General features: G+C 40.7%; 1 protein-coding gene across 1 annotated transcript in view; it reads right to left on the bottom strand.

The window, feature by feature from the left end:
- Positions 1-15,374, bottom strand: part of ERICH3 (glutamate rich 3) — a 71,604-nt gene that overhangs the window by 35,043 nt on the left and 21,187 nt on the right. The window contains 4 exon segments of the mRNA XM_087960478.1: positions 2,211-2,420; positions 5,624-5,785; positions 10,703-10,825; positions 12,497-12,568. Coding sequence (XP_087816604.1) covers positions 2,211-2,420; positions 5,624-5,785; positions 10,703-10,825; positions 12,497-12,568 — 567 coding nt within the window.

Below are 15,374 nucleotides of genomic sequence, written 5' to 3' on the forward strand. Positions count from 1 at the left end.
TTCGTAAAATTAGGTATGCTGTGAGGATGTAGAGAATACTGAAATTAAAAATAATCCTATGATTCTGAAGGGTGAATAGACAGGAATCGAAGTCATTCTCATACCAAACATAAATAACCACATTTAAAGCTGGATGATATGGTGATGGCATCCATACTAATCGTTTTAAAATAGGATTAGATACATTTATTTAAATTAATATAGTAACTCAGAATCTCACTGTGGATAGCTCCCCCACTGGAGCCTCTGATAAATCTAAAAACCTGCTGGAAAAGCCTGGAAAAAAATGAAAAAAGTGAAGCATGGCATTTCAGCTATATATTTACCACAATAGACCTTCTATTTTATTTTGTGTATTTTATTTAACTGAAAAGAACATTTAGGCCAGTTCCAGAGCCCAGAATAATCTATAAGGTCTACAAGCCCAAAGGGCATAATACAGTATACTTCTCCCCTTTTTAATAATGGATTCTCTAACTGTGAAAAAGAACTGGCATGGAAATATCTTGATGTCTATGAAAAGGATCTAAATAATCTCTCCCCCTCTCTCCACTTTGTAATAGACGATTTGACAAATTCTATGTTCTCTGATACAATTTCCCAATGAACAGCAATACTATAGTCTAGCAAAGTAGTATTGCTGTTCATTGCCAAGAGTTTTAATTTCAAAGTGCCCAGAATTAAAAACTCTCCTGAACATCAGGAGGTATATGAATTATTACATCTCAGTATATGCAGGAAATGCCCCATGAGTTTTTCCTTTTATTTTCCCAAGATTGAAATTCCAGTATCAAGGTGGCAAAGCTTTTGAAGAGACTATTCTCAGAGACTGTTTTCTGAGGCTGGGAGGGGATATCAAATCCCCCAACTGATGAACTTTGCATCATGAATTTAAAATATACCATGACCTCCAGTCTTGAAAAAGACAAGACTACAATCTAAAGATATCAGGAGATTAAAAATTTATTTATGATTAGCTTCTGATACATTCATTGGGGGGGACAATGGGGGCAGGCGTTCAGGTATGTGTCATAACCTTGGCCTTCTTTAGGAATCTCATACGCCTCTCTACCCCATCCAGGTTTGTCCTCAATCACTGCTGTAGGATTGCGCAAATCTTCAAAGACGTTACCCTGGGAAAGTATTTCTTCAAAATATTTTGAGTGCTGCCCACTTCTGCAAGGTGGATCTGAGATACTTAAATCATAATCAGACATAGTCACCAGTAATTTGAAACAAATGGAGTGAAATTGTTTATCTTACAGAGAGACTATTTTTACATGATTAACTGAAATTCATGGGATTTCAGTTACTCGGTAACTTGTGTTTTGTTTAAAGTCATCATCCTTAATTTCAGATTTATATAACATTAACTTTTGCTCATGGAGACCAAGGAGTAGATATGTTTCCTGACATAGGACATTACATACCTGGGGAAAAGGCAATGCAACATAGTGGAAATGATTAGATTTATGAGTAATATTTGAGTTCTTGCAAATTCAACAGCCTGATGTTCGTAAATTTAAACTTTATTCAAGATTCTATATTTAGGCCTCTTTAGCTACAAATAAACAATATGTCTTCAACCTATGTAATTTTAAGTTCTTTAAGATCATGGACATCATATATAACCTTTTTTCTAAAAGTATTACTTGTATATTTAAATGCAGCTTCTCTAACTAACAGGAATACTCAATCTTCTCCAAAAGGGCTTATCTTTCTTTTCCAAATTATCTGCTTTATAGTATCAATCTATATCCACTTTCATTACCCAGGTGCCTTCCCTAAAATAGAGCAAAAGCTTTCTGATGGCAATTACTAGAATTCACAGCTAATTCACATTTTTGCACTTCTGCAGGTTGGGAAAAGGTACACTACATTTTGAAAAATACTTTAAGGAAAACTTGGATGAAATAATAATACGATTAGATTCAGAAAAATGGTTCGAAGTGTTACATTTATCTATTCAAAAGACTGACACTAGAAACAAAACCAAGGTTTTACAGGAAAGGAAAACGTATTTAGGCCAACTTTCTTTATTTTAAAAGATGTATCTCTATGTTCATTTAAAAAAGATGGAGAGAGGCATTTCTTTAGCCAAAAAAAAAAAGGAAGTATTTCAGCACATCTTTATATGCTTAGTAGAGGACATTACCAAATTACTTATACAAGAAAAAGAACGCAATAGTGGGAAGAAGAAGAAGAATCACCTTCATTAGCAACTGTTCCAGGCCATTAGATGAAGTTGTAGGGCGAAACCGTCGACCTCTTCCCCCAGGTTTCATGGGGATGATAGTTTTGTCACTTCTGGGTGGTTGTGGAATAGGTATCATATAATTGTTAATAATGGGAAGTCTGTATGGGGATACTTCAACTGAATAATCCATTGAATGCACAGGCCTTAACATCCCTTTGTCCCCCTGAAAAAATTGAACAAATATTAACATTAATTAACAGTTAGACTCACAGAACAGTTGAAAGCTAAAATTTTCCATTTAGTAGTTCCATGCATAAACAGTATATTTCTTCGTGGGGTTTTTTTTTTTAATCTAAATTTCATAAGTTTCAGCCTGGATTCCCAGTTAAAAGAGATTTCCCATTCCTGGCTCCATGCATAAAATAGATTATAGATTGACCCCATTTTGTAATAAACAATTGACATAAGTGACAAGTGTTAAAAAGGCAGCTCATAAGTGCAGCAGGATCAATTGTTACAGTGTCCTATGAGTCAGATTCTGAACTAGAGGAATAGGTTTGACATATTCTGAGCTGGCAACTCAGGAGCCAGAGGGGTCTCAAGTATCTGCTCAAAAAGAGCAGGCAGTGGTGGTATTCCACCGGTTTAGCCTGGTTCAGGCGAACCAATAGTAAAAAATGCTAGTTTGGCCGAATCGATAGTAAAAAAAACAGCTACCGGTTCCCTAAGGCCCAGAAGGCCAAAAGGGGTACATGGGGGGTGTTTGCTGTGCAGCGCCCCCCCACGCTACATTTTTTGCCTCCTAGGGCTCAGGGAAGCTTCCTGGGAGCCTGTTTTTGCTCCCAGAAGGCAAAAAATGGAGTGCAGGGGGGCCGCACAGCACATCCCCATGCACCCCTTTTTGCCTCCTGGGCCTTAGGGAAGCCTCCTAGGAGAAGCAGTAAGACAGCGAGGGGGATCCCAGCACAGCTGATCGTCGGAACAGCTGATCATCGGGAAGAATAAAAAAAGAAGAAGCCACGCCCACCCACTCACATAGCCACACCCACCTAGCCATTCCCACCTAGCCACGCCCACAGAACCGGTAGTAAAAATATTTGCATTCCACCCCTGAAAGCAGGACCTGTTGGAAGAGGAGCCTGCAGTTCTGAAGCAGTCAGGTAAGCTCTCACTTGACCTTGAGTCTGAGCTGAAAAAGATCCATAACTTTTCTTCTACAAAAAGTACATCACCATGCTTGAATCAGGGCTACAGCAACACATGCTTGGGAGTCAAATTTCTTGTGGCAAATCACTTTTTAACTTTGGACTTGATTCCTGCACATATGCTGCTTCTGGTTCCCTGACTGACTTCTGAAAGTACAAGACTCCACTCAGCTTTTATTCCTGCATCTTGGGTTTATCTGCAGAGCTTCAGCTTCTGAAAAGGTTGTTTGTTTTTCCTCAGCTTTTACATTCCTGCACTGTGGGTGGGATTTATAGACACAATAAAGACCATTTTTTCTAATGGTCTGACTTCTCGCAAATTGCTGGTTGAGGATCTAAACCAAATTACTACTTATATGTAGAGATACTGTTTTTTTATCATTAAAATGCATTCTGCAAAAGCTAAAAATGAGGTACATATGAAGTGCTAGCATCAAACCAACTTTTGCCTGCCATTGGTTCTATACACCTAGTTTTACCCATATTGTATGGGACTACAAGAAATTTATGATTTCTAAAGCGGGAAACCATATGGGGTAAGTTTAAATTGAATTTGAAGACTATTGAAGACTATTTCCATATTTATGATGTATTTACAAGCTGAGTCCAATACAATTTATGGATAAAGTGGTTGCTATTATAGGGTGGGTTCTCCCCACTCTAACCAAATACCCCACTTTGCACTAGCTGAGCATTTGTCACTTTGCAGTGTGTATGCGTATGAATGATTTATTAGTAGTCTTAATATGTTAAACAATTGTTTAATTATTAATGAAATATTATTACATATTGTTAATAAAGGCAGAGGTCAACTCTAGGCTGTAGCCAATGTGTACAGGTAGACCCATTCATGCCATTTAGATGTCCTTATTTTTACCACTAGTGCCCCACCAAAGCTCCTGTGGCCTAGGTTTCTCCTTTTTGTGACTGCTTTGTCTCTTATCACTATGTCCTCGTGACTGGCTCCCAGGTTCAGTTAGTATGATTAAACCAAGAGAACTATCTCCAAACCACATCTAGACATTTGGTTTCCGTCATTATAACTACAACTGCTGCATAAAACAATATTTTAGGAAGTATTTTGATCTCACAAGCTTTCAGAAACTATAAGCTGACTCCAACTTAATTCAGAAGAGCAGTAATGCTGGGAATTAGACCTTTGTAGAGTTTCAAAAAGGTGTTTTTTCCCTTCTATATTATATTTGTCTCTATATACATGTCATAAGCTCTATGGGTCACCTTAAGTGAGTCCCTTTCTCTCAGCCCAACCCCCACCTTACAGGATTGTTGTTGTGGGGAAAATAGGAGGAGGAAGGAGTATTAGTTATGTTTGCTGCCTTGAAATATTTGTGAAAATATTAAAGGCAAGATTTAAAAAATCTTTTTAAAAAACAGTGAAAGAAAGGAAAGAGGAATAAGTTCCATTACAGAAATAGTGAATATTCAAGTAGCTTCCAAGCAACATCTAATCTTCAGAGACATCCAAGTTTTTCAGCAGTGAACTCCTTTGCATATTTTCCCCCTTCCTCTATTTTCAGAAGCTGCTTCTCTTCTTATTTATTCATTATTTATCTGTTAAATTTATTTCAGCCTATCTCGCCATAGTAATAGCAATAGCACTTAGACTTATATATCACTTCACAGTACTTTATAGCCCTCTCTAAGCGATTTACAGAGTCAGCATATTGCCCCCAACAATCTGGGTTCTCATTTTACCGATCTCGGAAGGATGGAAGGCTGAGTCAACCTTTGAACCGGTGAGACACGAAGTGCTGAACCGCTAGCAGTCAGCAGTCGGCAGATGTAGCCTGCAGTATTGCATTCTAACCACTGTGCCACCACTCTAGGCAGCTTACAACAATAAAAAGGAAGAAATGAAAAAGTATAAAGAAAACAGAAGTAAAATAATAGAACAAAGTAAACAATGAAAAAGAAAATGAGAACAGCAAGACAAAGTGGGGAGGTGGAATCTGCCATCAAACCAGCAGCCACCTCCAGCATGGAACTCCTCCACTGGATCTCCTTAGATGACTCACCACCATTTGCAATCAATAGTAAGAAATAATTACCCTTTGTTGTTACCAACATAATTCATTCTGCATTATTTCCTATTCTATTTTTTTAAATTGTGCGAGATGATTCCTTGTGCATGATTGTACAAAATGACTGTATATCCTCATTCTTCCAATAATACTGCATGTGTAAAGTAGCAAATGCTAACCTCACAAGTAAAATGATATTCTTTGTCAACGGTGAGAAACTTTGGTCTGGAGCTCAAACCAGTCTTTGATGAACCTTCAGTCACGACATTTCCATAGAGGGGCTGAAGTCGGAGTGGCTGTTGTATGTTTCCTGGAGCAGTGCTTGGTCGAGGATAAGAAATCTGAACCATAAAAAGACACGGAGGTAAATAGTTAAGTTAGGTTGAGTAAACCAATACTCTGTAAGTCAAATATCTAAAAACACTGGATTTGTAATCAAAAACCCTGAGAGGGCACTACACTGCCTATCCCTCACTTAAAAACATGTAGCTTATTACACATTTCTGAAATTCTAATCTGTCTACCTTTGGACTTTTGGTTTCAAAAAGGAGGGATGGATAGATACAGGTTTTACATCTATATCAATTTATATTCCTTGAACTAAATTGTACAGAAGATGAATTAAGTGAAATAAGCCAATTACGTATTTCATTCAAATAGATACATTAATCCTTGACTTATGATCAGTTGCTTAGTGACTGTTCAAAGTTATGACAGATGCCCCTGAGAGCTACTTATGACTCAGTTTGAAAGTTATGGCCACTGCAGAGCTCCTGAAGTTGTTCACTCTTAGAACAATTGCAGGGATGCTGCAGTTCTCCCCCTCCCAATCTGTCTCCCCCACCCCATCCTGTTTGATCCTTACAGGCATCAGCCAGCTTCCCACCCAGCCATTCATAAGGTGACCAACTTTTTTACAATGAAAAGGAGGACACAAATAAACTGAAGGGAAAAAAACAAAGCCACTTTGAGTGTGCGCGCACACTCTTGCGTGCGGCGTACTCTTGCGCGCGCACACACTCTCAAAACAATTCTCCTGTGTGGAGCGCATGCGTCTCATAATTGCGTCTTGCCGCACTGTACCGAGCCTTGACCAATCGTCATGTCAAATACAAATACGCCACATCACACACAACGGATCGGTTTGGCATCAATCAAATACGGAGATAGATTTAGGCCGGGGTTCCCAAAGGGTTTTAAGGAAACAAACTAAACAGAAGTGCAGAAGTCAGATAGGAAGACAAGGAGTGTAGTTTAGTTAACCAAAACAGACGTGGTTCAAAAAAGTTTATCCATTTAAGATTAGCTACAAATGAACTCCTTGCTTAGTCAGTCTGTCGACTTTTTGAAAGCCGTGGAAAGCCAATGTCAGTTCACTTACAAAATAGTCCACTTTTTTTCTCTCCGTTGAAAAAACACCCCCCCCCCTCCAGCAAGCCGCATCAATCCATCAGAATTAGGGATAGAAGTCAGAGAGAGAGGCGCATGCCTCGCTTTTTTTTTTTTTAATTAATTAGATTCTGGCTACAGTTACATTGTTAAATGCACAACAAACCAGTCCATTTTTTTTTTCCCAAACCGTTAGGAAACAATGTTATCCCTAACACAGATTAGTCTTCAAATATCAAAAAGGAGGTCATGTAGGAGGACACTTTTTGAGGGTGGACAAAACTTCCAAAAGGAGGACTGTCCTCCCTAAAGGAGGACGGTTGGTCACCTTACCATTCAACCTCCCAAGGGAGCCTAAAGCCAGGCAGCCAACACTACTGATGCACACAGGCCTCTGAGACCTTCTTCCTACTCAGCCACCCAAGGCAGCGTAAAGCTGGGCAGCAGACGCTACTGATGTCTATGGAGCAGTAAGAACTTGTAGGCCAAGGCCTGCTTCCCAATCAGCCCCATTCCCAAGGCAATCTAAAGCTGGGTAGTAAATGCTACTGGCACATGTGGGATTGTGAGAACCTATAAGCCAAGGCCTGCTTCGTATCAGCCACCCAAGGAACCTAAAGCTGTGAAGCAGACACTACCAGTGCAAGTGGGGCTTTGAGAGCTTGTAGGCCAAGGCCTTCTTCCCATTCAGCCATCCAGGGATTTGCAGGACTTGGCCTGCTCCTCAGCCATCCCCAGGACCCAGCAGCGCCCAATTTCTCTTTCTGTCTTTTGCAGAGACCTGCTCAGTTGATGCAATGCAAGACTCAGCAATCCTATAGAGCAGGGGTTGCCAACCTTTTGAACCTCAGGGACCACCAAACTCATACTTCTAAATCCTGAGGATCACTAATACGATTCTTTTAAAAAAATAATATATTTAATATAAAAAAATTTATATTAAATATGAATTTAATATTAAAAAATTAATACATACATATATATACATATATATATTAAAAATATAAAAATGCTTATTTAATTATAACAAAATCATAAATGCTTAATCATAACTGTGGGCAGAGCGAATGGAAAGGAGAGGCCTCCCTCATCTTTTGGGGGGAAAGAGGGAGGTTTTAATACTGCTGGGATTCAAAAAAGGCCACATGGTGCCTGGAGGCTGGGAAGATCTGAACAGGGAGGAACCGGCTCCCCCTCAAATGGAAGAAAAGCAGAATCCCCCCACCCCCCAATCTGGTCTCCTGTCATTTCATATTTCTCCCAAGTCAGACGAAACCTCTCCCTCCTTTACCAGGTGTAGCTGCCTGGAGTTGGGGGAGGGGCCGGGCTGGAAGCGTCAAGGAAGACAGGCTCCTAATAACCAGGCAGCACCCCCCCCACACCTTTGGCCTTCACACAAGAAGAGGATCCCCCAAGGCTAAACTTCAGGTTTTTCCCACCGCTTCCAAGCAGAGCACCGCTTCCTTCCCTGTGTGGAGGCAGAAGTGGGGATGTTGAGCCCAGAAAAGCTCAAGCTCTTGCCTGCACAAACAGGCTGGTTATTAGGAGCCTGTCTTCCTCGGCACTCTTTTGGTCTGGGCATTTGGTCTCCCCCCCCACACCCTACCCCATGCCAAAGGAAAGCCAGCCAGGCTTCCCCTTCCCTCCTACTCTTCCCTCCTGCTCCCTTCCCCCTACTCAATTCTACTTTGGGACAAAGGAGAGCGCACTGGAAACGTGTATTGGCATTTCCAAAACGCATTTCTCCGGCACTCACCCGCAATTCTTTGCGTTCCTCCAGGCCTGGCTTGCTGAGGGGGGAGACCAGCCCTGACATCTCTACTGTCCCCCCCCCCCCACAGCCCAGCCCTCACTGCCTGGGGAAAGCACAGGAAAAGCGAGCAGAAACATAGCTCTCGCTGGGGCAAAAGAGTGGAGATTGGGGAAGGCACAGGCAACAGAAAGCGGCGCTTTTCAAAGGCAGCAGCTTCCGTCTTCTCTTGCCTATGTCTTCCTCAAGCTCAGCTCTTTCGCCTCAGTAAGAGTTATGTTTCTGCTCGCTTTTCCTGTACTTTCCCCAGACAGCAATGGGGGAGGCAGCAGAGCAGAGCGCCGAGAGGGATGAGAAAACTGATGCAGATGCCACCCCATTCCGGACCTCTGAACTGGATGGTGAGCACAGACTTGCCCACTCAGCTCCCTCCCACCACCACCAGCTGGTACTTTTCCTGCCCCAGGCCGTACCTACAGCCCACGGGCATCAAGGAAGAGACCAGGCCAGGAGACGCGAGCTGGAAGGTGTGGGAGTGCCACACAAATGCAAGTAGCACGGCGCTCCTGCACTTTCTGCCTATTTTCATCGCCGCTTCAGCCCACCTGTGCCACCAGCCCCGCCTCTTGCTGCAATAGAACCACTACCTTGTCCTGGCCGGCGAGGGCTGTGCTGCTTTTTGCAGGTTTGCATTCAGCTGAAGGGTAAAGGCCAGCGGGTTGGCGGGTCATGTGGGTGGCACAGCCTTGTGCTCCCGTTCAGCCTGGATTAATTGCTTGGGGCGGGGTGTGCTTTGAGGGGACATTTCTCTGCGGCCCACCAAAATTTTCTCAAGACCCACCAGTGGGCCTCGGCCCACCAGTTGGCAACCACTGCTATAGAAGTTGCCTGCCTTGTGGCAACCTCATGCTATTCTGTAAGCAAATATTATTCTCACAAGCCTGTAGGGGATTCTTTGTTTTTTAAGGAGACATCATTTCTTTGTGGAGTTTGTAGATGGGCAGGGAGGGGGGGGAGGAGTCCAATAAGCTAGACCGTCTCACTTAACAGCCATCACCACTTGTGACTGTAATAGCCAGCTCCATTATGGTTGTAAGTCAAGGACTACCTGTATTAAAAAAACAGCTATATTCTAATAGAGATATATTTAAAATAGTCAGATTATGTAGAAGATAATATTCGTACAAGAGACTCTTATGAAATCAAGCAGGGCTTTTTGTATTGCCATTCCACAACAGAGTTCCTACATAGCCTAAAAGATCTATTTGGCACACACACTTAACAGACATGAAAAAGTTACATGAATTGTAAGTGAACTCGCATGATATAAAATCTTTTTTATATATTGGAATTGCTCCTTTTGGTCTAGGCAGTTGGTCTAGGCATGTTGTTTTAATTGTGATTTTTCAATAAAAAAGAATACCTCACGTATATTTTAAGCCAACCAGTACCATTCTAGAATTGGGACGCCTTAACAAATTAAATAAATAAATAAAGATAAGTAAAACCTATAAGATTGACTTTGAGTAGCCAAATCTCCATATTCATGTGATTATAGATACTTCAGTCTTTAAACAAGTCATAGCTTGCTAAATTGTTACGAGGATAAAATAAGTATGTATGGTGCAATTGAGCCACAAAATCTCCAGCATTTTTCTTTTTACCAATTCAGTCTAATGAAAGATAATTTGTTTTACAAAATCATTTCAAACTAGAAGAGAGATTCAGAGAAATTCTCATGGATAAAATGGATGGCAGACTTGTTTAGTTTCCAGATAGCCAAGGACTATTTGTGAATATCTTATTTTCACTGTTCAAACATTTCCTCACAGGATCCATAGCCTTCCTGATTGGCCATAGTTCACTAAAATCCTATCTCTCCATCTATATACATTTGGTGGAGATCTGCAAATGTCCTTTATAACCACAGCCATGTTTGGCACCTTTACATCCTTTGGATTAAAAGGGAATAAACATTTTAAGATAAGTCTTTCGGTATTGCAAATTTGCATGATGTCACTTTCATTCCATTAAACCAGGGCTCCAGCTCCAGGAAACTGTATGAACAACATTGAATCAGGACTATCATTCATCCTATAGAGTCTCACTAGAGACTCACCGTGTGACTTGATGGTCCTCTCTCACCCAATTTGCGCCGCCCAAAGCGATTTCTTGGGACAGTGGGTGGATGTGGGGAAAGCACGTGATGGGAACCATCTGCTGCCTTTCTCGCTCGTTCCACCTAAAAGAAGGAGAAATGACAACACTGACATGACATATACATGTACAAGTTATCTTATGAGTAACAGTGAACAGCCTCCTTCTCCATGTCTTTCAGCTGTCCCAGGTGAATCCATCCAGAAATATGACTAGGTGAACTAATTCTGCTTTATTGTAAGGCTACCTTAAAAGAATCTTGCAAGTCTGAAAGTACAAAATTACCCACCACCACTTTTAACTGCTTGATCCATTAGGGTGGATCCTCCCCAGTGGTGGGATTCAAAAATTTTTACTACCGGTTCTGTAGGTGTGGCTTGGTGGGCATGGCTTGGTGGGCATGGCAGGGGAAGGATACTGCAAAATCCCCAATCCCTCCCCAATCTGCTTTCCAGCTCCGTTCTCCTGTGCAGAGCAACAAAAGAAGACCCAGCTGATCAGCTGGGACTCGGGAGGCAGAGAACAGATGGGGGTGGGGCGCTACCGATTCTCCAGAACTGGTCAGAACCTGCTGAATACCACCTCTGGTCCTCCCTAATTTTCTTTCTCAGACCATTAAGCCACTGAAGGCTCCTACCTCTCTTGTTGGATGGTTTCCTAGGCAGCATCTCTTCCCCTCGTTGCCCAAGGTCATCCACACATTCTATTATAATGTCATGCTTGTGACACATGTGCAGAGATGGTTTCCATTTATAAGGCCTGTAGCCTCTAGCAAGGACTTAATTCAATATAAAAGCGAGCCCATGTGAGACAGTCAGACTCCTGTAGATTCATGTAAAGGCAATTCTCTGTAAAGTGAATGTGGCTGCTGCAGAGAGCTGTACTGTAAGCATACGGCTAAGGAAAGGGAGGGCCTGCTTACTCCTCATCCAGCATCAGTTTGAACATGGAACAGTGATGCCTGAACATGGCTTGAGTTACCTGAGTAAACAATATTGTTAGGAAATAATGCTCTCTGGCAAATCTTTTTGTAAATAAGACTTCTACCCAGGAATGCAACCAATATCTTCAAATCCCTAGAGAATAAAGGTCCACACCTGAACCTTCAAATATTAAAAAATTTGCTTTTGTTTTATTTTTTTGCTGCCTTTGAGTCACGTATAACTCCTGGGGACTACAGTCTTTGCAGTTTCCTTGGACATATTTGTGGTTTGCCACTGCTCTCTTCCTAGGGCTGAGAAAGCGTGATCAGCCCAAAGTCACCCAGCTGACTTCATGTCAGAGGGATGCCTAAACTCACTATCTCCTGGTTTCTAGCCTGGTGTCTTCAACCACTGTATCAAACGGGCTCTCAAATTTGGCCTTTTTTATTTATATAAATGTAATTATGCCTCGCCCTGAGAAAATGATTAGGAAACAGTAACAGAATGTAACCCAATACCCATCATGAATAGAATAAAAAGTAATGTAACTGCTAGATATAAGAGAAAGGAACAGCTCATAAAATCAGATCAAGCGTAGGGCCACTGAATTTATGCTGCAAAAAAAACAAAAACAAAAAACAGGACAACCATTAGAAGGCAGCCAGGGAATTCAGTAAACTCTCTTTTGATGCTGTCTAGCAATCACTGAGACTTTTTGCAATCCAGAATTGATAACCCTAAGCCAACATGTATCTCTAAGCCTTATCAATGGCAATCGATTCTAGTCCTAGAAGAAATTGGAGATTCTTTTCAAAAAGAGAGAAATCCATTACCTTGGTTTTCTGGATCCGCTCTCGCCTTGCCGAACTCTCAACTTTCCTTTTTACGTCACCCTGGTGATGTCGCTAATTGGTCCATTTTTAAAGAATAAAAAGTAAAGAGGAAAATCACATTTCAGATTTACCACACGGTTACATCATTCCTAGAGCACATAACACTACTCCTTGTTGTTACACCTTTTCTCTTTCCTCTCAATCTTTTAAGTGATGCTTTTCCCCCCCTTTCTTCTTCATAATCTTTTTTGGATAGTAGGATTGAGATGGTTTCTGATTTTTATATTGCTCTGGTAACCTTTGCGGGGGTGGGGGGTGACTGAAGAGCATGACTTTTTAAAATATAGAGAACAAAGTCCTCCACCCAAATGGTTGGTCAAATTGATTGTTTAAGCAAGGCTCATATCAAAGAGCAAGTGAATGAATGCCAAGTGATTAAAGACATGAGCTTTATTCAAATATTCAAATATTAAAACATGCCCAATAAGTGCTGCATAGGCTTCCAAATCCTCCTACATCCAGGCAACCAGTTCCCTTTCTTTTTCTTCCTTCTTCCTTCTGTCTTTTCAAACCACATCTCCCAGCAAGCAACACTCCCAGCCTAGTTGATAATGATGATTTATATCCCTTTTAAGAATACAAGCAGTACTTGAGAGTGCAGCAGAAGAGATGGGATGGGGAAATTATATAATGCTTTAGCTGTTCTCGGCGGGCACACACAGGCAAAATGGGGTTTCGACAACATTTTGTCCCATTTTCTGCAATGCATCACAATAATTAGGGAGGCTTTCAGCAGAATGGAAGCAAAAAGAAGCGGCAATTCCCAAGCAGACCAAACATTTTACCACTGTGAAATGCATCGTGGTCACATGCCACATAATTAAGCACTGCAGTTTCACCACTCAATAATGAAGTAATTTTCTAAGATTAATGCGGTGAATAAAGCCGTCACCTATACCACATTAAGTGGAGAGGGCTGCTTAAGTATTGAAAATTTATCTGGATAGGTACAAGCATTTTCCCGATGCTTCTTAAAGTTGCTGTTAAAAATGGAGCATGCCTGGTTTCCTTTGCAAGGAAGAATAACAAGACACTCTATACCTAATGAGCTCTTGTGAAAATGTCTTTTAAATGTAGACAGCAGGTGCTGAGTGTGGAGTGTCATGTCTAACTTAATCCTGAGAGACAACCATTTTCACAGTTTTTTAAGGTAATAGGCAATAAGCTCGTATGTGTAAATCCCTTGGAGATTTGGATCTAGTAACACTTCTGTAAATGTTATAACCAAAGACTGAGATCCTCAAAAATCTTTGGAAAAAAGAACCCTGCAATTTGAAAGCCATTATTTTAATATATGTCCAAGTGCTCCTAGGACCGAATCCTTTAACAAAAATGTTGGTATCTCCTACATTCAGCACGTAATGCTTGTATATAAAATAGGAATATAAAAAATTACACTTAGCTGCATTCAGATGAATTGCTAAGGGTGGATTATTGTAATATGCACTTTCTCTCTGTCATGGCCCCTCGGAATACTCTCTTCAGAAAGAAGCAGGGGCAAGGCAAAGATAAAAAAATGTGGGGAGATCAATCCTAAAGATTCAGTGTCTAGTGCTGATGTTTTGAAAGAATTACTGTCTACCATCTTTGGTGTGCAATGTTGAATTCAGTGTCTGAAACTCATGTGGCCATATCTAGATAGCAAAATTCCAGACTACCACTAGATGGCAACAAAGACATTAAGCTTCATCATGTTTTGGTGCCATCAAGGGAGTCATCTAGATTTTTGCCCTTGTCAGAATTCTGACACAGTGCTTACTATTGAAGTGCCTGAACTTTAATGTTTCTAAAACATTTTACCTTAATCCTGAATAAGATCTTGCTTAGACTCTTGTCTCTCAAGAGATCTAAATATTAGAGCTAAATTTTGTCCCAGGACATTTTGCTACCTATGATAGGACACTTGTCCCTGCTGGCTCCTTCTCCCATTTCTAACTAATTTAGGGCTTGCTGTGTTCTCTGCATGGCACTTTGAAGAATAATAAACTGAAAATAAAACATGGGTGCTCCCCTTTTACATGCTCCCAGGAACACTAACAGAAGATACAATGAGACCCAAACAAGCTGTACCGCTCAGGAGAAAAATGCAGTGATGTTAAGTAGACCTACTCAACTATATTTGTACAGTTTATTGCATTGTGAAGATATGTCCTTAATTAGCCTATCAAATCTAAATCTTGAATGTGAAATCACAAGCTGGCAATATGAATATACTGGCACGTGGACTTTCCTAAACATGGAATGTTTTCCTCTTTGCTTTATACCTACAAAGTAATTAGGTTTGAAAAGGTCTTCCATTTATTTTATTTATTTTAGATTCTTTTTAGCTTATGCACTATAATCCCATGAAATTCCCCAGGCACAAAATGGAAGTCCCACAGAAGTGTTCCATTTGTATTTAACTGCCTCATGAAAGAAGAAAGATCTATCTGTAAGACTGAATAGGCAAGTGTTGTCATATATTGTGTGTGATGTATCAATGGGCCCAAGTATAGATGGTATGGTGATGTATCAATGGGCCCAAGTATAGATGGTATATTTTTGAACAAATGAGGGAGAGAAAGTGAACTGGTGCAGCATAGTAACATCCTTTTTTTTTTCCAACCACAGAAAGGAAAATGTCACCAGCAGGGCATTTGTTGAGGATTTTTAAAATAAATAAATGATCGTCATGGAAAAACAACAAAAAGGTACTGTGTATGCCCAATGTAGTTCATAAATAAGTAAAATTCTCGGATATATGAGATGATCAAAATCTTTACGTAGTAGCCATACATTTCCGCTACCGCTTGTCATGTTGGAACAATTTTAATTTACA

Source organism: Notechis scutatus, chromosome 3, assembly GCF_049901735.1.
Source record: "Notechis scutatus isolate UNSWTSFEM ecotype Mainland chromosome 3, rNotScu1.2, whole genome shotgun sequence".
In the NCBI taxonomy this organism is placed as follows: domain Eukaryota; kingdom Metazoa; phylum Chordata; class Lepidosauria; order Squamata; family Elapidae; genus Notechis; species Notechis scutatus.